Genomic DNA, 23,655 nt, shown 5'->3' with positions numbered 1-23,655 from the left:
CACCGGCATTCTGTAGGCCACCGGCATTCTGTAGGTAACCGGCATTCTGTAGGCAACCGGCATTATGTAGGCAACCAGCATTATGTAGGCCACCGGCAATCTGTAGACCACCGGCATTCTGTAGGCCACGAGCATTCTGTAAGCCACGGGCATTCTGTAGGCAACCGGCTTTCTGTAGGCCATGGGCATACTGTAGGCCACAGGCATTCTGTAGGCAACCGGCATTCTGTAGGCCACCGGCATTCTGTAGGCAACCGGCATTCTGTAGGCAACCGGCATTCTGTAGGCCACCGGTATTCTGTAGGCAACCGGCATTCTGTAGGCCACGGGCATTCTGTAGGCCATCGGCATTCTGTAGGCAACCGGCATTCTGTAGTCCTCGGCCATTATGTAGACAACCGGCATTTTGTAGGACCACCGGCATTCTGTAGGCCACGGCATTCTGTAGTCGTCGGCCATTATGTAGGCAACCGGCATTCTTTAGGCCACCGGCATTCTGTAGGCCACCGGCATTCCGTAGGCCACAGGCATTCTGTAGGTCACCGGAATTCTGTAGGCCACAAGCATTCTATAGACCACGGGCATTCTGTAGGCAACTGGCATTCTGTAGGCCACCGGCATTCTATAGACCACGGGCATTCTGTAGGCAACTGGCATTCTGTAGGTAACCGGCATTCTGTAGGTAACCGGCATTATGTAGGCAACCGGCATTATGTAGGCCACCAGCAATCTGTAGACCACCGGCATTCTGTAGGCCACCGGCATTCTGTAGGCCACCGGCATTCTGTATGCAACCGGCATTCTGTAGGTAACCGGCATTCTGTAGGTAACCGGCATTATGTAGTCAACCGGCATTATGTAGGCCACCAGCAATCTGTAGACCACCGGCATTCTGTAGGCCACGAGCATTCTGTAGGCAACCGGCTTTCTGTAGGCCACCGCCATTCTGTAGGCAACCAGCATTCTGTAGGCAACCGGCATTCTTTAGGCCACCGGCATTCTGTAGGCAACCGGCATTCTGTAGGCAACTGGCATTCTGTAGGCCACCGGTATTCTGTAGGCAACCGGCATTCTGTAGGCCACGGGCATTCTGTAGGCCATCGGCATTCTGTAGGCAACCGGCATTCTGTAGTCCTCTGCCATTATGTAGACAACCGGCATTTTGTAGGACCACCGGCATTCTGTAGGCCACGGCATTCTGTAGTCCTCTGCCATTATGTAGGCAACCGGCATTTTTTAGGCCACCGGCATTCTGTAGGCAACCGGCATTCTGTAAGCCACCGGCATTCTGTAGGTAACCTGCATTCTGTAGGCCACCGGCATTCTGTAGACCACCGGCATTCTGTAAGCAACCGGCATTCTGTAGGCCACTGGCATTCTGTAGGCCACTGGCATTCTGTAGGCCACGGGCATTCTGTAGGCCACGGGCATTCTGTAGGCCACGGGCATTCTGTAGGCCACCGGCATTCTGTAGGCAACCGGCATTCTGTAGGCCACGGGCATTCTGTAGGCCACGGGCATTCTGTAGGCCACGGGCATTCTGTAGGCCACGGGCATTCTGTAGGCAACCGGCATTCTGTAGGCCACCGGCATTCTGTAGGCCACCAGCATTCTGTAGCCAACCGGCATTCCGTAGGCCACAGGCATTCTGTAGGTCACCGGAATTCTGTAGGCAACCGGCATTCTGTAGGCCACAAGCATTCTATAGACCACGGGCATTCTGTAGGCAACTGGCATTCTGTAGGCAAACAGCATTCTGTAGCCAACCGGCATTCCGTAGGCCACGAGCATTCTATAGACCACGGGCATTCTGTAGGCCACGGGCATTCTGTAGGCCATGGGCATTCTGTAGGCACCCGGCATTCTTTAGGCCACCGGCATTCTGTAGGCCACCAGCATTCTGTAGCCAACCGGCATTCCGTAGGCCACAGGCATTCTGTAGGTCACCGGAATTCTGTAGGCAACCGGCATTCTGTAGGCCACAAGCATTCTATAGACCACGAGCATTCTGTAGCCAACCGGCATTCCGTAGGCCACGGGCATTCTGTAGGCCACGGGCATTCTGTAGGCCACCGGCATTCTGTAGGCCACGGGCATTCTGTAGGCCACGGGCATTCTGTAGGCCACGGGCATTCTGTAGGCCACGGGCATTCTGTAGGCACCCGGCATTCTTTAGGCCACCGGCATTCTGTAGGCCACCGGCATTCTGTAGGCCACCGGCATTCTGTAGGCCACCGGCATTCTGTAGGCCACAGGCATTCTGTAGGCCACCGGCATTCTGTAGGCAACCGGCATTCTGTAGGCCACAAGCATTCTATAGACCACGAGCATTCTGTAAAAATGCCACCGGCATTTTGTAGGACCACCGGCATTCTGTAGGCCACGGCATTCTGTAGTCCTCGGCCATTATGTAGGCAACCTGCATTTTTAGACCACCGGCATTCTGTAGGCAACCGGCATTCTGAAGGCCACGGGCATTCTGCAGGCCACCGGCATTCTGTAGGCCACCGGCATTCTGTAGGCCACAGGCATTCTGTAGGCCACAGGCATTCTGTAGGCCACTGGCATTCTGTATGGCACCGGCATTCTGTAGGCCACCGGCATTCTGTAGGCCACTGGCATGATAAAAGTAACCAGTCTATAATCGAAAAGTAATCTGTAACATCAGAGTTTAAAATACCAACCAGTAGAGCTTCTTATGAAACATAATGCAGCATTTCTGTGATCGACTGAAGTTGGGAAACTGCTTGGATATTGAAACACTCATCAATCATCTCCATTGGTAAATGCCATTCAGATTATTATCTCTGAACATAATCATAATTGCATGAGGATAATATTGACAATGACAGAAGAACATGAGAACATGCTAAATGACTCCTGTAACATATACTTGAATTATTTTAAGACAACTTTAATAACAATAGATAAAATACCATTTTCCTCAAGTATGATTCTGTGTTTCTGTGAATGATCACACCCAGCCACATGACATTTATTGATGACATTTACCAAACTACATTTGAATAGTACATACTTAATAACTGATACAAAAGACCATAGTTACAGTGCAAGTGAAGAACAATGTGGATTATCACACCATCTATCTTTACAAATGGTATTTTCAGTAAGACCTTGAATAATTAGTTAATGAACTGGAACAACGTCACAATCAACTGCTCAGAGTATGCAGAGCGTACTCAAACATCCATGTATAAGTCTTCTGAGTTATTTTCTTGAAATAGTTTGCTGTTTGGACGATTTTATATGGATAATCTATAATGGGGTTAATATCTGATTTCAGATGAAATCCATCTACGCCCAAATTAAATATATATTCTAATTGAGCTTAATCTCATTTAAAAAATCGTACTTCTCCAGAAAAAGAAAGAGAGATTTCTTAATCAGCATATCACTAAGAACGCTTCAACAAGTCATCCATCTCTCCGTTAATGATTGATTAATCAAGGTTAATATTCAAGGTTAATAATGGACCAACTTATCACACCAAACCATATGCATCGAAGGTCTCATCCATTATAATCAAAAGGACATTGTATCCCCCATCCCAGGACTACATCACGCGGTGACCGTCCCTGCCGTCACAGTCAAACCAATGTCAGCATCCTAAATGGCGCCTTATTCCCTACATAGTGCACTACTTTTGACCAGGGCCCACAGTGTGTTGCTTGGGGAATAGGGTGCCATTTGAAAAGCAGACATTGACTATTCACAAACTGTGACCGTATTAATGTTGTTTGTTTGACCTGGGGTCTGCTCTACGGTGAGGCAGAGACACATCAGAGATTACGCCTCCCAGTCTCAATGCTACACTTAAAGGGGAGCTTAGTTTCTGGCTGCTGCAATTTAGAGAGTGACTTTGGGGTTTGGAGGTTTGGATGCCCTCTGTCTCTGAATCCCACCGCTGACACCAGTGTGCACCAAGGGCGCACAGTAAAAGCAGTAGACAACTATTCTGGCTCTCCAGGGTAAACACAATATGTGCAGAGCAGAGCTCTCCAATCCTGTTCCTGGAGAGCTACCCTCCTGTAGTTGTTCTCTCCAATCCTGTTCTTGGAGAGCTACCCTCCTGTAGGTGTTCTCTCCAATCCTGTTCCTGGAGAGCTATCCTCCTCTAGGTTTTCATTCCAACCCTAATATAGCACTCCTGATTCGAATAATTAGCTGGTTGATGAGCTGAATCTGGCTAGTTACAGCTGGGGTTGCAGCAAAACTACTGGAGGGTAGATCTCCAGGAACAAGGTTGGAGAGAACACCTACAGGAGGGTAGCTCTCCAGGAACAGGGTTGGAGAGAACACCTACAGGAGGGTAGCTCTCCAGGAACAGGGTTGGAGAGAACACCTACAGGAGGGTAGCTCTCCAGGAACAGGGTTGGAGAGAACACCTACAGGAGGGTAGCTCTCCAGGAACAGGGTTGGAGAGCCCTGCTCTACAATATGAAATGCTTATGGTATCTAAGGGCAACCAGCAGTAGAAAACTATTTGAGCTCTAAAGCTCATATGTGTAGAGTATCATTCAACCTATGGTATCTAAGTTGACTCTTAGTCTATAACATTATCAGCTAATGTATGATGTGATCGATGTACACATGTAAAGAGCCTGTGTGTGTGTGTGTGTGTGTGTGTGTGTGTGTGTGTGTGTGTGAGAGAGTCTGTTGGGTAGATGTGCTAGGGAGTTTAGAGAGAGAGATAAACAGGTGTGCTGTACTGGGAACGAGAGACATGGTATCCTTGAGGCACATAGCGACAGAGATGCATCGCTATGGCAACTGGCTATTGTCGCATCCAGGGCTCATTAAAACTATTGGGCTTGGAAGGCAGTTTGGGTTACAATGTCTTTTGAGACTATAAAGAGGAAGAAAGATAATACTCGATCAAAATATACATCAAGACCGACATTGAAATGGTTACAGCAGTCACATCAAGATGTATGTACACTAGACTTGAATCCAAGTGACTTCTAAGTGTGAGGAATGATGTTTCCACATGTAAACATCTGTGAAAAGTGTTCAAGGTGAACATCCATTCCTATAAATTGTAGTTCCCGCTCATATGGGTTTGAGGTCTGATAGGGGTGTTTAAGAGAAATAGATTTAGGTTACCCATGCCATCTTAGATATAAATATGCTGGAAAAAGATTGTCTATTCAGCACTCAAGGCTCACTTAGGCAAAAAAGAGGAGAAAAGTGGAGAACTAGATGAACTTAATACAAAACTGATACTGTCAGGTGAACTAAATTGTCATGCAGACAGTAAAGATCTTTAGACATTCTGTGTCTAGTATGTTTGTCATAAACTCCATATTTCGGGCAGATAGATGTAGAATACAGTAACGACTGTGATGTTAAAGACATGCTAAAACTTACCAGTGTTACTTTCCATACAATGATCTCTAAACGCTCCAAACAGCACGTTACTAAGGTTTTATTATCTGAATATTTTACGTCCAATGATTTCAGAATTGACCAATGACATGTGAGGGTATTCAGAGTACATCACTGTTCACTATTTAAAGCTTCATCAGAAAGCTTCATCAGAAATGTCAACATCTTAATGTATAGTCAACAGCACTAATGTATACAATATTCCATATTTTGACCTTTGGCTGCAGTAACATGACCAATTTATTACACATATTAATTTCTGTAATTGTGAACAATGCCTTATCTTTCAAATGCTTGGACAAGATGCCAATGCAAGAATCATTCACTGTTCTGTAACAGTGTAGCCTTTGAGAGTGGCCGTTGGCTGCTGTGGTGTTCCTAGCTCATGCCCAAATGTCTTGTCCAGAAGGTTCCTCCTGCTGGCATGTCTCCATCATGGCTTCCACCACTCAGAAAGTGAAAGCGTACACCACTCCCACGACCACAATGTTCCCTATGGTGGCGGTGATTGCAATCCAAAGCCAGATGGCGTCGCGGGACATGGGCTCCCGCTCCGGCTGGTCATGGGCCGCCATAGAGGCGGCGTGGACGCTGGCCGAGGAGTTGAAAAGTGAGTGGTCCGTGCTGTCGTCATCATTGGGCGAGTCCATGAAGGCCCCCGCCATGACCGACTGAAAGAGAAAACGAAGCGCATTCAACTCAGAGGGACAAATATTGGAGTTTTGCACAGTGCTTTAGACTTAGAATTACACTCATTTCATGTATAACTGGAAACACTGCTTCCCTATCAATATAGTCCAGAGGCCTAATCTTCCCTTTCGATATTCATTAACTATTCAGTTAATTTGTCTCCTTTCCAACGTTATCTTGGACATGAGAAAGTAAATAGTCTGAAAACCTTGATGCTATGGCTCTGATTCATTGAGAATTCAGAACCCTTATCTAGAAAGGTGAAGCTATTTCAAATAGGCCAATGGAGCATATACTGTATATTAAGATTATTTGTAATACATTAAAACGTTTTCATTGAAAGCTATCTACAATAAGCTACTGGAATGTCAATGTTATGCTTTCTCCAGTGATAGTATGGAACCTATAGGTTCCTACAACTACACATTCAGAACATACTCACAGTATCTCAATACTATCGACAGTAGGGAGGAGGATGGCATGACAGAATTGACTATTCTTAGAAAATAATACACAGCTGTACTCGGGTAGCCAAACCAACCAAAATACGATAGAGGGATAAGAAAAGTGTTCTCCTTCACACAGTGTGTAGCCTATACAACACCCATACCAGAAAATGACAAATCTGTCACTGAGGTCCCCTCTTATTAGAGGTTGATGGAGACAGATGCGGTCCCGTGTGGCACAGTTTGTAGAGCTTGGCACGTGCAACGCCAGGGCTGTGGGTTTGATTCCCACAGGGGAGCCGATTGGAAATAGATGCTGTTTCTCTGGATAAGAGCGTCTGGTAAATGATGTGATTGACGAGGCTACTACCTGTTTCTGTGAACCTCTTCTGTGGTGATTAGTCTGTCACATGTTAAGGTCATTTTCAGAGGAAAATATGTATTTTGTGAACATTGTCTGAAAGAAAATGCTAAATGAGAAAGAGGGCATGGAGTACCAGATCCTTCATGAGTGCCTTGTTTTCTGTGATTTCTTTAGGGATTGACTGTTTGCTCATTTATAGCAAATTCATGAGAAAGGGAGTTTGTGTATTGTACAGTAGGGGTACATTAATGGTACAGCCAGAGTGACAGATTGAAGTCCCTAGAGACCTGGGCCCGTATCCACAAAGAGTTTCAGGGTAGCAATGCTGATCAGGGTCCAGTTTCATAAAACATCTGAAGTACATTTCCCTTATCTTTTCCCTTAAAGTTTCTTTACACAAACCACTTTTAAGGTGAATTTTCCCCTTAAATTATGTTAACAAGTTAAGGGTGCCCATGAGGTTCCTTAAGTGCTTCATTCAGTATACTGTAAATGCCAATGTAAACAGAATTTATGGAGGTGAATGTTGCTTTCCTCTGTCCTGATCTCAAAAGGAAAACATCCACCAGCTAGCTAGATACTTGGCTAAACCATGGAAGTTGCACTATCTGTTCACTCATGACTGCATGGCCAAAGCACGACTCCAACACCATCATTCATTTTGCAGACGACACAACAGTGGATGGCCTGATCACCAACAACGATGAAACAGCCTATAGGGAGGAGGTCAGAGATCTGGCCATGTGGTGGAAGAACAACAACCTCTCCTTCAACGTGATCAAGACAAAAGAGAAGATTGTGAACTACAGGAAAAGGAGGTCAGAGCATGGCACCATTCTCATCGACAGGGCTGTGGTGGAGCAGGTTGAGAGCTTCAAGTTCCTTGGTGTCCACATCACCATCAAACTATCATGGTACAAACACACCAATATAGTTGTGAAGAGGGCACAACAAAGCCTATTCCCCCTCAGGAGACTGTAAACATTTGGCAAGGGTCCTCAGATCCTCATAAACGTTCTACAGCTGCACCATCGAGAGCATCCTGACTGGTTGTTTTACTGCCTGGCACACCAGGCGGTGTCAGAGGAAGGACCTAAGAATTGTCAAAGACTCCAGCCACCCTAGTCATAGACTGTTCTCTTTGCTACCGCACGGCAAGCAGTACCGGAGTGCCAAGTCTAGGTCAAAAAGGCTTCTTAAGGGCTTGTAAGTAAGCATTTCATCGTAAGGTCTACCTGTTGTTTTCGGCGAATGTGACAAGTAAAAATTGATTTGATTTGATTTATCCATGGCTACAAAGCTAGCTACCTAGTTAGCTTGACATGCTAGAAAGTAATAGAAACAAGATGAGTAACTAAAATTATCTTCTGAATCAATTTATTTCTCCTGTCATGAATGTAAAAGTCATATTTTGCAATATCCCAAAATAAATGTGATCTCTTTAAGAAAACATTCAGTGAATCAGGTCGTCTCCATGATAACCGGAGACTCCACCTGTTCAAATAATCGTATTAATTATAATCAGAAAGGCCAAACGTATCCTAGATCAGCCCTATTGTGAGTTGCTTTGTGGATAAGGGCCCTGATCAAAGAAAGGGCTGTAATGACTTTTCCGTAGATGTGTCTGTTTTTCATGTGTCTGTTTTCCACCTGACTGCTCCAGCTATTCACACCTCAATGAGAATCAATAGAGAGGAATTAAAGAGACAGCTCACCCACATGTCAAATGTATTTCATCTCATGCCCAGTGGGAAAGCTATGGAGTATTACATCTTAAGGACGTAATGTCATGGTTGAAAACTGGTTTTCTGGTTGAGAAGGTGTAAAATAATCAGGCTATCCGGAAGAAGGCACTGTGTTACCGATATGTTGGTTATTAGGCTTACCCATTAAATTCTGCATCTGTGGTGAAAGGTGGCAGAGCTAGAGAGGTGTTTGTCAGACCATGAGACATCACGAAAATCGGTCTTGTCATTAAAACAGAAAGTGCCTTCGGAAAGTATTCAGACCCCTTGACTTTTCCACATTTTGTTCCGTTACAGCCTTATTCTAAAATGGATTAAATACAAAAAAGGTCCTCATCAATCTACACACAATTACCCATAATGATTCAGAAAAACAGGTTTCTAGACATTTTTGCTAATTTATAAAAAAAAATGTAAATATCACATTTACATAAATATTCAGACCCTTTACTCAGTACTTTCTTGAAGCACCTTTGGTAGCGATTACAGCATTGAGTATTCTTGGGTATGACGCTACAAGCTTGGCACACCTGTATTTGGGGAATTTCTTCCATTCTTCTCTGAAGATCCTGTCAAGCTCTGTCATGTTGAATGGGGAGTGTTGCTGCACAGCTATTTTCAGGTCTCTCCAGAGATGTTAGATTGGGTTCAAGTCCGGGTCTGGCTGGGCCCCTCAAGGACATTCAGAGACTTGTCCCGAAACCACAATTGCATTGTCTTTGCTGTGTGCTTAGGCTCATTGTCCCGTTGGAAGGTGAACCTTCACCCCAGTCTGAAGTCACTGAGTGCTCTGGAGCAGAGTTTTCATCAAGAATTTCTCTGTACTTTTCTTTGTTCATCTTGCCCTTAATCCTGACTAGTTTCCCAGTCCCTGCTGCTGATAAACATCCCCACAGGATGATGCTACCACCACCTTGCTTCACCGTAGGCATGGTGTCAGGTTTCCTCCAGACGTGAAGCTTGGCATTCAGGCCAAAGAGTTCCATCTTGGTTTCATCAGACCAGAGAATCTTGTTTCTCATATTCTGAGTGTCCTTTAGGTGCTTTTTGGCAAACTCCAAGCGGGCTATCATGTGCCTTTTACTGAGGAGTGGCTTCCATCTGGCCACTCTACCGTAAAGGCCTGATTGGTGGAGTGCTGCAGAGATGTTTGTCCTTCTGGAAGGTTCTGCTATCTCCACAGAGGAACTCTAGAGAAGTGTCAGTGACCATCAGGTTCTTGGTCACCTCCCTGACAATAGCCCTTCTCCCCTGATTGCTCAGTTTGGCCGAGTGGCCAGCTCTAGGAAGAGTCTTGGTGGTTCCAAACTTCTTCCATTTAAGAATGATGGAGCCCACTGTGTTCTTGGGGACCTTCAATGCTGTAGAAATGTTTTGGTACCGTTCCCCAGATCTGTGCTTCAATACAATCCTGTCTCGGCGCTCTACGGACAATTCCTTCAACCTCATGGCTTGGTTTTTGTCTGACATGCACTGTCAACTGTGGGACCTTATATGGCCACGTTTGTGCATTTCCAAATCATGTCCAATCAATTTAATATAACACAAGTGGACTCCAATCAAGTTGTAGAAACATCTCAAGGATGATCAATTGAAACTGGATGCACCTGAGCTCAATTTCCTGTCTCAAAACAAAAATACATTTTTGAAAAATTCGAAAAATATTTTTTTCAATTTGTCATAATAGAGTGTTGTGTGTAGATTGCTGAGGAAAATGTTTTATTTAATACATTGTAACGTAAAACAATGTAGAAAAAGTCAATGGGTCTGAATACTTTCCGAAGGCACTGTATGTAGCATCCAAACAGTTCGACCTACAAATGATGGAAAGGGGAGACTCGTGAACCCGATGGTGTTCTCCCTTTCATTATACGACCCCCCAAGTGTCACGGGACTCATCTATATGTAACCGGTACTGGTAAAGAAAAAGAATGGTGTATGAAGGTTTAGTGCCTACCCAAAAATGTGGTTAAATTTGTGTAAAAAATATATAGATATGTGTAAAAAATATATATAGATATGTGTAGAAAATATATAGATATGTGTAAAAAATATGTTCTTGTATCTCGTAGAAAAAGGACAAACACTTAAAATCTTGTTTCTTAATATTTTGTTTTTGACTGTCTTTTTTGCCATTCATGAATGAGTCATTTAACACGTTTCTCTGGGCTATAGTAGTAAAGGGCAGATTCAAACCACTTGAAACAGAACTGGGGAATGTGAACAAAGGATCAAAGTAAATGGTTTTGAAACAGCTTTTTTTTTTTAAGAATAAGTACCCTGTTAACTAACGACTGCTTGATTGCTATTTAATGCTGTCAATAATTTAAATTCAATAAATTCCTTACAAGGTTAACTAAGAAAAACTGCAATGACATAAAAGTGTTGTTTCCATCACTGTTCCTTATTTCATCTTCTTAACATCACTGTCATACACACACACACACACACACACACAGACACGTAGGCACACAACAACCCGACTGCCCCAGAGACCTACCCTCAAATCCTGTGTGCCTTTGATGACAAACCATTCTGTCCGAATGAGAGATGGAGCCAACACTTGCTTATTCGTTAACATTGGATTACGCAAGTTCAGCTCCAACTAACCATTAAAGTGCTACGTTTAGGGTAATAGAGGTGTCTGTCACAGCCATAACGCCTTTTTGAAATGGCTTTCTGGCATATATATTGGCTTCCCAGTGTAGACCGTGCTAACTCACAACTGAGACAATAATTAAGAGACATCGACAAGATGCTAGGTCTGGAGCCTTGGTACTGCCCTGGCTAGACGACCTAGATTTCTGAACTCAATTCAGTTGATTTTCGATGCTCGCTCTTCATCACTGTCACAATCACATTCTACGTAAATCTCCAAGTGTACAGTTGGTCTTTTTATTCATTGTGCTTTCTCCGCCTCACAATTTATTGTCTTGCTCTGGTGCTCGTATATATTTTGTTAGGATATCCACTGATCCTTTACATAATACATGTGAAAAGAAGTGTAAGATGCATCATTCACAATATCGCTTGTGTTAAATATGACCACTTACTGTAGTATACAGTAAATTACGCTAGCACATCCATAGAACACCATCCACCTCTGGTCTCTTGGCCCTCCCACCCTTATGGGAGGTCAGCTCCTGCTCAGCGCAGTCAAAGCTCTTCTCTGTTCTTATACCCCAATGGTGGAAACAGCTTCCCACTGATGCTAGGACAGCGGAGTCCCTGTCCATCTTCCGAAAACGTCTGAAATCTTACCTCTTCAAAGAGTATCTCAGTCTTGTTCCCCCTTGCACTTGTCTTTTCCTACTAACACTGACTTTTCTGATGACTTCTGTATTCAGGAAAAATGTACTTGCTACAACTGTGATATGTGGCTGTCTCACCTAACTATCTGAAGATGACTGTAAGTCAACTGTAAGTCGCTCTGGATAAGAGCGTCTGCTAAATGACTAAAATGTAAATGTAACATCAACAGAAAACCAACCACATCCTGGTATGAGTGTCAGGATAGTTCCTGTATGTCAGTGGCTGTCAACCCTACAGCCTGGACTGGAGCGTATTTGTTAGAGAGCACTTTAGGATTCTTCTTTACAATGCATCTGTCAGAAGCAGTCACTGTTTCTTTACGTTTCTGCGGGCAGTTCCTCAAATAAGCCTTCAGCCTGTTGTTAGTCATGGCACTTTGCTCTCAGTTCACTGGGGCTTCTTTACAATACACTACTCTGATGATACAAACTCGGTCCAAGAGAGTGTGTAAAGAGATGGATCTAGATTCAAATCTCTCTTTAAGAGATGTCTCCCACACTACCTCCAGAGGTAGACATCTACACCAAATACACCGTCTGAGTGGTACAGTGCACAAGGGCTCTCCCACACCACATGTCCTTTCAATAATTACCTTATTTACATTAATACCAAAAAACAGCATTTTTGCTCTGTTAACCAAATTGAAAATGGAAGACTTTTAAAATATCCACACATTTGTGAATCATTGCATTAATCAAGTGTGCAACATTGTGTGCAATATGTCTTAGCTGAGAAGCATCTGCATAGTTTGAATTGCTATCCCTATTTTGTTTGTCTATATACTATGGTATTTACTTTATGCTAATAGCTACACTCACACATGAAGCAGGAATGTACCTTTGGCCACACCACAGCCAAGGTTATTGTAAAGAGAAAATGAGCAAATCTGATATTGAAGAGTGATAGATCTCACTAGACTTATGTTAGTAATGTAAATGGCCCTCAAATGATCTTCTGTCCTATTCACCGGTTGCACCTCCATTACTCGGTGCCCAAAAATGGTGATAAATCCAGTCAATCTGGAAGGAGGCTAACAACTTTTTGTCTCATTTACACTATAGTGTCCTGGAAATAGGATGACATTTCTAAAGTAGACAAATATTTAGTAGAAAACAACTTTGCCATCATCATCTTGTCAAATTTTCTTTAGACAGATGACAATGTTGTCATTAGCTATCAAAGGTTGTCAAAAATGTAAAACAATACTAAAGTTAGCTAGCTAAAATCCAGTGATCTCCCCTCAATCTTAGCTAGCTAGCTAAAGTTATACTGCATATAAAGTCAACATGGTGACATTAAAACGATGACAAAAGGTTTTCCTACCAATTATTTACCTCCCTTTGAAATATCATTGTATTTCCAAGCCACTGTAATGCACTTCTGATTACATCTTCATCAGCGCTCATTAACAATGCATTGAGTAGAATGCTCATTTGGGTATCAGTCCAAAATGAATGTTCAAAACAATATTGTGACGAAATGTGCAACCCATGAATAGCCAGAGGATTCAGCAGGAAGAAAAAGGATGTAACGTGTTCAATCGTAAGTGCAGAATCAATAGCCCAAAGCTCCTGTTGGCTCAGCGGATACATAGAACGAGCGCTCACATGTCCACTTTGAACTGAAAACATAGTAAAGACACTGAGCACTTCCATCAGCTGTACATTACTCACCTGTGAAGAGCACTCACTCTTATTTAAAAAATCAGTCTCTTGTACAAATGGATTATTGAGACAATGGGTTTCAACTCTGACATTCTCCTCTCTTCTCCTAAACACACTGAAAATATCATCCATTAACTACAGGCTACTGTGTACACTCATTCACATGTTTGGTATTTGGTATTGTATTAGGATCCCCATTAGCTGTTGCAAAAGCAGCAGCTACTCTTCCTGGGGTCCACACAGAACATGAAACACAAAACATGAAACACAAAACATGAAACATGACATAATACAGAACATTAATAGACAAGAACAACCCAAAGACAAAACAACATATATTTTTTTTCAAGGCACACGTAGCTTTCATATCTATACATACACACAAAATATCTACCGTAATTGCTGGACTATTAAGCGCACCTGAATATAAACCGCACCCACTGAATTATTAAAAAATATGTATCTTGTACATAAATAAGCCACACATGTCTATAAGCCGCAGGTGCCTACCGGTACATTGAAACAAATTAACTTTACACAGCCTTTAAACGAAACACGGCGTTGTAACAAAAATAAATAGGCTTTAACGAAACACGGCTTGTAACAAACATTAAACAGTAGCCTACCAAGAAAGTCATTGGTCACTATCTTCCTCCTCCTGTGCACTGAAACCACTGAAGTCATCTCCTTCGGTGTCGGAGTTGAATAGCCTCAGAATTGCTTCATCCAATGTTGGATCGTTTTCATTGTCGCTCTAGTCACTTTCATCCGGAGGCAAATACCCCGCTGAGCTCATGCTGCCCCTTCAACACGCAGCAGTCCAGCCTTTTGAAACCCGTTGATGATGGTGGATTTTTTGACAATACTCCACGCTGTCAGGACCCACTGGCAGACTTGACCATAAGATGCTCTTCGCCTGCGGCCCGTTTTAGTGAAGGATTTCTCCCCACTTGTCATCCAAGCCTCCCACTGAACAAGGAGCGCCACCTTAAATGCACGATTTACACTGATGTCGAGTGGCTGCAAATACTTTGGGCCATCTGCTCTTCTTCCCTCTGCTCTTCTTCCCTCTGCTCTTCTTCCCTCTGCTCTTCTTCCCTCTGCTCTTCTTCCCTCTGCTTTTCTTCCCTCTGCTCTTCTTCCCTCTGCTCTTCTTCCCTCTGCTCTTCTTCCCTCTGCTCTTCTTCCCTCTGCTCTTCTTCCCTCTGCTCTTCTTCCCTCTGCTTTTCTTCCCTCTGCTCTTCTTCCCTCTGCTCTTCTTCCCTCTGCTCTTCTTCCCTCTGCTCTCCTTCCCTCTGCTCTTCTTCCCTCTGCTCTTCTTCCCTCTGCTTTTCTTCCCTCTGCTCTTCTTCCCTCTGCTCTTCTTCCCTCTGCTCTTCTTCCCTCTGCTCTTCTTCCCTCTGCTCTTCTTCCCTCTGCTCTTCTTCCCTCTGCTCTTCTTCCCTCTGCTCTTCTTCCCTCTGCTCTTCTTCCCTCTGCTCTTCTTCCCTCTGCTTTTCTTCCCTCTGAAAGCTTTTGTTTTCTTTTTGCACTGAGTCAGTTCCTCACGCTGCTGTTTACAACGTCTTATCATCGACTCATTAAGGCCAAGTTCCCGTGCAGCAGCTCTATTTCCTTTTCCAACAGCCAGATCGATCGCCTTCAACTTGAAAGCTGCATCATATGCATTTCTCCGTGTCTTTGCCATGATGAAGGTGACAAAATTACTACCGTAATCAGAATGATGGGAAGTTTGAGTGCGCTCTATTTACGTCACATTATGTGACGGTGATCAGTTTTTTGGCAGCATGAATCTTGTGAAAGCGGGAAAAATCCATAAATTAGCCGCGTCATTGTATAAACCGCGAGGTTCAAAGTGTGGGAATAAAGTAGCGGCTTATAGTCCAGAAATTACGGTAGGTCAAATAGGGTAGAGGCACTGTGAGGAGTTGAATTATCTGTTTTTTGAAACCTGGTTTGCTGTTTATTTGAGCAATATGAGATGGAACGGAATTCCATGCAATAATGGCTCTATATAAGACTGTACGCGTTCTTGAATTTGTTCAGAATTTGGGGACTGTGAAAGGACCCCTGGTGGCATGTCTGGTGGGGTGTGTGTGTGTGTGTGTCAGAGCTGTGTGAAATCAGAGCTGTGTGTAAGTTGACTATGCGAACAATTTAGGATTTTCAACACCGTGTTTCTTAAAAAAAATAAGTGATACAATCAGTCTCTCCTCAACTCTTAGCCAAGAGAGATTGGCAGCATAGTATTTATATCAGCCCTCTGATTACAATGAAGAGCAAGATGTGCCGCTCTGTTCTGGGCCAGTTGCAGCTTAACTTGTTCTTTTCTTGCAGCACTGGACCACGTGACTGGACAATAATCAAGATAAGACAAAACTATAGCCTGAAGAACTTGCTTGTTGGAGTGTGATGTCAAAAAAGCAGAGCATCTCTTTATTACGGACAGACCTCTCCTCATCTTTACAACCATTCATTCTATATGTCTTGACTATTACAGTTTACAATCAGAGGTAACGCAAAGTAATTTAGTCTCCTCAACTTGTTCAACAGGCACACCATTCATTACCAGAGTCAGCTGAGGTCTAGAACTTAGGGATTGATTTGTACCAAAAACAATCTTCTTAGTTTTAGAGATGATCAGGACCAGTATATTTCTGTTCACCCTTTCCAAAACAGACTGCAACTCTTTGTTAAGGGTTTCAGTGACTTAATTAGCTGTGGTTGCTGATGAGTATATGGTTGAATCATCAGCATACATGGACACACACACTTTGTTTAAAAGTCATTGGTAAAAATAAATAAATCTTATTATTATCAATTTATTTCAACCAATCATCAGTCATTTGTGTCAGTTCAGTACATGTTGAGTGCCCTTCTCTATAAGCATGCTGAAAGTCTGTTGTCAATTTGTTTACAAGGAAATAGCATTGTATTTTGTCAAACACCATTTTCCCCAACTGTTTACTAAGAACTGACAGCTTGTACTCACTTCGGCTGCAGTGAAGGAGAGACCGCATGTTTCCGTTGCAGGCCGTGTCAGTGGCACTGTATTGTCCTCAAAGCGGGCAAAAAAGTTATTTAGTCTGCCTGGGAGCAATGATGTAAATATATCACTAGCCACTTTAAACAATGCTACCTTATATAATGTTACTTACCCTACATTGTTCATCTCATATGCATACGTTGATACTGTACTCTATATCATCGACTGCATCCTTATGTAATACATGTATCACTAGCCACTTTAACTATGCCACTTGGTTTACATACTTATCTCATATGTATATACTGTACTCGATATCATCTACTGTATCTTGCCTATGCTGCTCTGTACCATCACTCATTCATATATCCTTATGTACATATTCTTTATCCCCTTACACTGTGTATGACAGTAGTTTTTTTTGGAATTGTTAGTTAGATTACTTGCTCGTTATTACTGCATTGTCGGAACTAGAAGCACAAGCATTTCGCTACACTCGCATTAACATCTGCTAACCATGTGTATGTGACAAATAAAATTTGATTTGATTTGATTTGATTTGTTCCAAGCCATTATCATGCTTTCATTCATACAAACCAAGCAGGGAAAGCACACGCGTCTACAGAAAATGCCCCAAAGCGAGTGTCACCCATTTAATAAGACTGTAACTGTATAATTATTGAGGGCACTACATGCCTTTGAAACGTCCACATACTGTAGGGCTGGAACAATTACTGTATAGTTGTGTAACCGATGATTATGGATCAAGACCGACATGAAGATAAAATCACTGTCATAACCGTTAAATACACAGTACCAGTCAAAGGTTTGGACACACCTACTCAATGGTTTATCTTTATTTGTACTATTTTCTACATTGTAGAATAATGGTGAAGACATCAAAACGATGAAATAACACATATGGAATCATGTAGTAATCAAAAATTGTTAAACAATTCTATATTTGAGATTCTTCAAAGTAACCACCATTTCTTTGCATTTTTATTTTATTTGACCTTTATTTAACTAGGCAAGTCAGTTAAGAACAAATTCATATTTTCATATTTTGATATTACAAGGGCTGAGTCACTGGCTTACTGGTGCTCTTCCATGCCGTCCCTAGGAGGGGTGCGCCACTTGAGTGGGTTGAGTCACTGACGTGATCTTCCTGTCTGGGTTGGTGCCCCTCCTTAGGTTGTGCCGTGGTGGAGATCTTTGTGGGCTATACTCGGCCTTGTCACAGGATGGAGAGTTGGTGGTTGAAGATATCCCTATAGTGGTGTGGGGGCTGTGCTTTGGCAAAGTGGGTGGGGTTATATCCTGCCTGTTTGGCCCTGTCCGGGGGTATCTTCGGATGGGGCCACAGTGTCTCCTGACCCCTCCTGTCTCAGCCTCCAGTATTTATGTTGCAGTAGTTTATGTGTCGGGGGGCTAGGGTCAGTCTGTTATATCTGGAGTACTTCTCCTGTCTTATCCGGCGTCCTGTGTGAATTTATGTATGCTCTCTCTAATTCTCTCTTTCTTTCTCTCGGAGGACCTGAGCCCTAGGACCATGCCTCAGGACTACCTGGCATGATGACTCCTTGCTGTCCCCAGTACACCTGGCTGTGCTGCTGCTCCAGTTTCAACTGTTCTGCCTGCGGCTATGGAACCCTGACCTGTTCACCGGACATGCTACCTGTCCCAGACCTGCTGTTTTCAACTCTCTAGAGATAGCAGGAGCGGTAGAGGAGCAGTAGAGAGATACTCTTAATGATCGGCTATGAAAAGCCAACTTACATTTACTCCTGAGGTGCTGACTTGCTGCACCCTCGACAACTACTGTGATTATTATTATTTGACCATGCTGGTCATTTATGAACATTTGAACATCTTGGCCATGTTCTGTTATAATCTCCACCCGGCACATCCAGAAGAGGACTGGCCACCCCTCATAGCCTGGTTCCTCTCTAGGTTTCTTCCTAGGTTTTGGCCTTTCTAGGGAGTTTTTCCTAGCCACGTGCTTCTACACTTGAATTGCTTGCTGTTTTTTTTTGCTGGGTTTCTATACAGCACTTTGAAATGTCAGCTGATGTAAGAAGGGCTATTTAAATACATTTGATTTGATTTAAGTCCAAATTATGGCAGAACAGCTCAAGTAAGCAAAGAGAAACTAGAGTCCATCATTACTTTAAGACATGATGGTCAGTCAATTCGGAAAATTTCAAGAACTTTGAAAGTTTCTTCAAGTTCAGTCCAACCATCAAGCGCTATGATGAAACTGGCTCTCATGAGGAGCTCCACAGGAAAGGAAACCCCAGAGTTACCTCTGCTGCAGAGGATAAGTTCATTAGAGTTACCATCCTCAGACATTGCAGCCCAAATAAGTTCTCCACAGAGTTCAAGTAACAGATACATCTCAACATCAACTGTTCAGAGGAGACTGCGTGAATCTGACCATCATGGTCGAATTGCTTTAAGGAAACCACCACTAAAGGACACCAATAATTCTTGGCTTGGGCCAAGAAACATGAGCAATGGACATTAGACTGGTGGAAATCTGTCCTTTGGTCCGGTGAGTCCAAACTTGAGTCACAGTGAATGGTGAAGTCAAGGCACACTTAACCAGCATGGCTACCACAGCATTCTGCAGCGAGACGTCATCTCATCTGATTTACGTTTAGTGGGACGATCATTAGTGGGCCGACCAATGACCCAACACACCTCTAGGCTGTGTAAGGGTTATTTGACCAAGAAGGAGAGTTATAGAGTGCAGCATCAGATGACCTGGCCTCCACAATCACCAAACCTCAAACCAATTGAGATGGTTTGGGATGAGTTGGCCCGCAGACTAAAGGAAAAGCAGACAATAAGTGTTCAGCATATGTGGGAATTCTTCAAGACTGTTGGAAAAGTATTCCAGGTGAAGCTGGTTGAGAGAATGCCAAGAGTGTGCAAAGCTGTCATCAAGGCAAAGGGTGGTTACTTTGAGAAATGTATTTTTAATACTTTTTTGGTTACTATGTGATTCCATGTGTTATTTCATAGTTTTGATATCTTCACTATTATTCTCTAATGTAGAAAATAAGTAAAATAAAGAAAAACCCTTGAATGAGGAGGTACGTTCCAACTTTTGACCTGTACTGCATATATACAGTGCCTTCGGAAGGTATTCAGACCCCTTAACTTTCTCCACATTTTGTCACGACTTCTTCCGAAGTCGTTGCCTCTCCTTGTTCGGGGGGTGCTCAGCGGTCGACGTCACCGGTCTTCTAGCCATCATTGATCCATTTTTCATTTCCATTGGTTTTGTCTTCTCTTCCCACACACCTATTTTCAATCCCATTCATTACCTGTTGTGTATTTAACCCTCTGTTTCCCCTCATGTCTTTGTCAGAGATTGTTATTTGTCAGTGTTGTGTTTATTGTATAGGTGCGAGACGGGTCCTCGTACACATGTATGTTTATATTCTATTCTTATTAGTGTTATGGAGCATGTTACGTGGACATTCATTAAAAGACTCCATTTTACACTCCATTTGACTCTCCTGCGCCTGACTTCCCTGCCACCTATACACACGGCTCTGACACATTTTGATACGTTACAGCCTTATTCTAATTAGGATTAAATAAATTAAAAATCCTCAGCAATCTACACACAATACCCCATAATGACAAAGCAAAAACAGTTTTTTAGAAATTTTTGCAAATTTGTTTAACATAAAAAAACTGAAATACCTTATTTACATAAGTGTTCAGACCCTTTGCTATGAGACTAGAAATTGAGCTCATGTGCATCTTGTTTCCAATTTTCATTCTTGAGATGTTTCTACAACTAGTCTGGAGTCCACCTGTGGTAAATTCAATTGATTGGACATGATTTGGAAAGGCACATACCTGGCTATGTATGGTCCCACAGTTGACAGTGCATGTCAGAGCAAAAACCAAGCCATGAGGTCGAAGAAATTGTCCGTAGAGATCTGAGACACGAGGCACAGATCTGGGGAAGGGTACCAAAACATTTCTGCAGCATTGAAGGTCCCCAAGAAAACAGTGGGCTCTACCATTCTTAAATGGAAGAAGTTTGGAAACACCAAGACTCTTCCTAGAGCTGGCCGCCCGGCCAAACTGAGCAATCGGGGGAGACTTTGGTCTAATGAGTCCTTGGGCAGGGAGTTGACCAAGAACCCATTGGCCACTCTGAGAGAGCTCTAGAGTTCGTCTGTGGAGATGAGAGAAGCTTCCAGAAGGACAACAAGCCCTGCAGCACTACACAAATCAGGCCTTTTAAGTAGTGTGGCCAGACGGAAACCACTTCTCAGTAAAAGGCAAATGACAGCCTGCTTGGCATTTGCCAAATTGCAAACCATGAGAAACAAGATTCTCTGATCTGAATAAACCAAGATGGAACTCTTTAGCCTGATGCCAAACGTCACGTCTGGAGGAAACCTTATACCATCCCTACGGTGAAGCAAGGTGATGATGGCAGCATCATGCTGTGGGGATGTTTTTCAGTGGCAGGGACTGGGAGACTAGTCAGAATCGAGGGAAAGATGAACGAAGCAAAGTGCAGAGAGATCCTTGATGAAAACCTGCTCCAGAGCGCTCAGGACCTCAGACTGGGGCAAAAGTTCACCTTCCAACAGGACAACACCCCTAAGCACACAGCCAAGACAATACTGGAGTGGCTTCTGGACAAATCTCTGAATGTCCTTGAGTGGTCCAGCCAGAGCCCGGACTTGAAACCGATCAAACATTACTGGAAAGACCTGAAAACAGCTGTGCAGCGACACATTTTGCTATTCAAACAATTATAATGGTAACCGTGGTCATTTGGCTGACCAATACCGTCATTCAAAATGTCATGACCATCCCAGCTCTACTCCACACAGCATCAGCCACGTCTACGTCTCTCATAGCTACTATTTCCTCCCTCACCAAACAGAAAAGGACCCAATAATCAAAAGGTACAAAACTTGAGAAACCGATATGACATCTATCTAACAAAACATCAAGTAAAACACTTTCATGGATGCACACGTATAGCAAGTTTGGCCCACATACTCATTGGCTTTGTTTACGAACTTGAATATGGAGTCCAATACCTATAAACCCCTGGTTCACGTCACAATAAAACTCTGAGCTGTAGTACAATTTTTCAATTCAGACATTGTTATTCTATGTGCTATTACGGACCAGACATTTAAACTTGTTATATATCCTGACCTATGTAGATTTGTGGAAACAAGGTCATTCCATGTCCCTCAGTGATGCCTCCATCCTTCCATCGCTATGGTAATATATTCTATTCAAATCAAGCATGCTTCGTCATCTTAAAGGATATCACTATTTCGCATAGTTCATAACCAACCAATTGATTAGGAAAATGTGTTGCAATTATTGGATTTTTGCCTCCACAATCCATTGTCATGGAATTTTCATGGCGAGGCACCATTTCCCAAGTCTGATTGAGTCCAGTCATACTACTGAAGATGGAGCATCCTTGACCCAGCACAGTCATCCAGCTATTTTCTATCTGCTCAGCGAGCGTTTTATGGGGATAAAGGAACATTATAAGGGCACAAGGGGAGACCCAGATGCAGACACATGAGGCAAATGGTTAGAGTCTTTGTTTATTTAATCCAAAGGGAGTATGCAAGAGAATGGTGGTGGACAGGCAAAAGGTCAAAACCAGGTTCTGAGTCCAAGAGGTAAAGAGCGGCAGACAGGCTCGATGTCAGGGCAGGCAGAAGGGTCAGGCAGGCGGGTACGGAGTCTAGAAAAAACAGGCAAGGGTCAAAACCGGGAAGACTAGAAAAAGAGAACAGGAGCATGGGGAAAAACACACTGGTTGACTTGAACAAACAAGATGAACTGGCACAGAGAGACAGGAAACACAGGGGTAAATAGACCAGGGAAAATGAGCGACACCTGGAGGGTCTGGAGACAATCACAAAAACAGGTGAAACAGATCAGGGCATGACAAACAGAACATGTGAACTGCTATTTTAAGTGTTGATAAATGAACAAGAATGATTTGCCACAATATTATTGCGATATGGCATACTACAGTGATATACCACAATATATCGGCCAGTAACAAAATTATATTGAATTATCAATTTTATATTAGTGCCCACCACTACTAATTTCCCCTAAAAGTTTGTGTCTGGGCTCAGAGTGGGGCTAACCACATCTCTATAACATTGGCAGCCATCCAGCGAATTGAGCAAGACGTCCATCACCCAACCTCGACAATAAGGACACGGGATATTCCCCACGCTGTGATCATTCCCCTCCTGCTGGCTCACCGCCTGGGTGAGTCTTTACTGTGGTAGTATGCAGCTGGGTGATGCCCACCTAGCAGACCGTAAAGCACACAGAGGTGCTGTGGTAGAATGCAGCCGGCCAACTAGCAGACCGTAAAGCACACAGAGGTGCAGTGGTAGAATGCAGCCGGCCAACTAGCAGACCGTAAAGCACACAGAGGTGCAGTGGTAGTATGCAGCTGGGCGTTGCTAACCTAGCAGACTGTAAAGCACACAGAGGTGCAGTGGTAGTATGCAGCTGGGCATTGCTAACCTAGCAGACCGTAAAGCACACAGAGGTGCTGTGGTAGTATGCAGCTGGGCGTTGCTAACCTAGCAGACTGTAAAGCACACAGAGGTGCTGTGGTAGTATGCAGCTGGGAGTTGCTAACCTAGCAGACTGTAAAGCACACGGAGGTGCAGTGGTAGTATGCAGCCGGCCAACTAGCAGACCGTAAAGCACACAGAGGTGAATGGGATCCCGGAGTGTTAGCGCTGCTCTGGGGCTGGGCTCCATGTGATGTAACGTTATCCACTGGGCTGCATCACAGGGATGAGGCTGCTTAGTGTGAGGACACTCATCTGTTCCTTCTCAGGCTAACAATGTCAGGAGGGAACAACAAAATGCTCTTACGCACGCACGCACACACATGCACAGACACACACACACACAAACCCACACACACACACAATGAAAGGAGGGAGCAACAAACGCCCACAAACAAAGGCATGTTTCCTCTGAAAAATAATCACAT

At 43.5% G+C, this 23,655-nt stretch overlaps 1 protein-coding gene across 1 annotated transcript in view; it reads right to left on the bottom strand.

Moving 5' to 3' along the window:
* Positions 1-5,430: 5,430 nt before the first annotated feature.
* The window catches only part of LOC112217908 (uncharacterized protein C14orf132-like), a 30,911-nt gene continuing 12,686 nt past the window's right edge, over positions 5,431-23,655 (bottom strand). Inside the window, exon 2 of the mRNA XM_024378515.2 lies at positions 5,431-6,077. Within this exon, the coding sequence (XP_024234283.1) occupies positions 5,856-6,077 (222 nt within the window). The 3' untranslated portion in view covers positions 5,431-5,855. The remainder of the gene's footprint in view (positions 6,078-23,655) is intronic.

The sequence above is a fragment of the Oncorhynchus tshawytscha genome, linkage group LG18 (genome assembly GCF_018296145.1).
Source record: "Oncorhynchus tshawytscha isolate Ot180627B linkage group LG18, Otsh_v2.0, whole genome shotgun sequence".
Classification (NCBI taxonomy): domain Eukaryota; kingdom Metazoa; phylum Chordata; class Actinopteri; order Salmoniformes; family Salmonidae; genus Oncorhynchus; species Oncorhynchus tshawytscha.
This window is presented reverse-complemented; position numbering and strand designations above follow the sequence as displayed.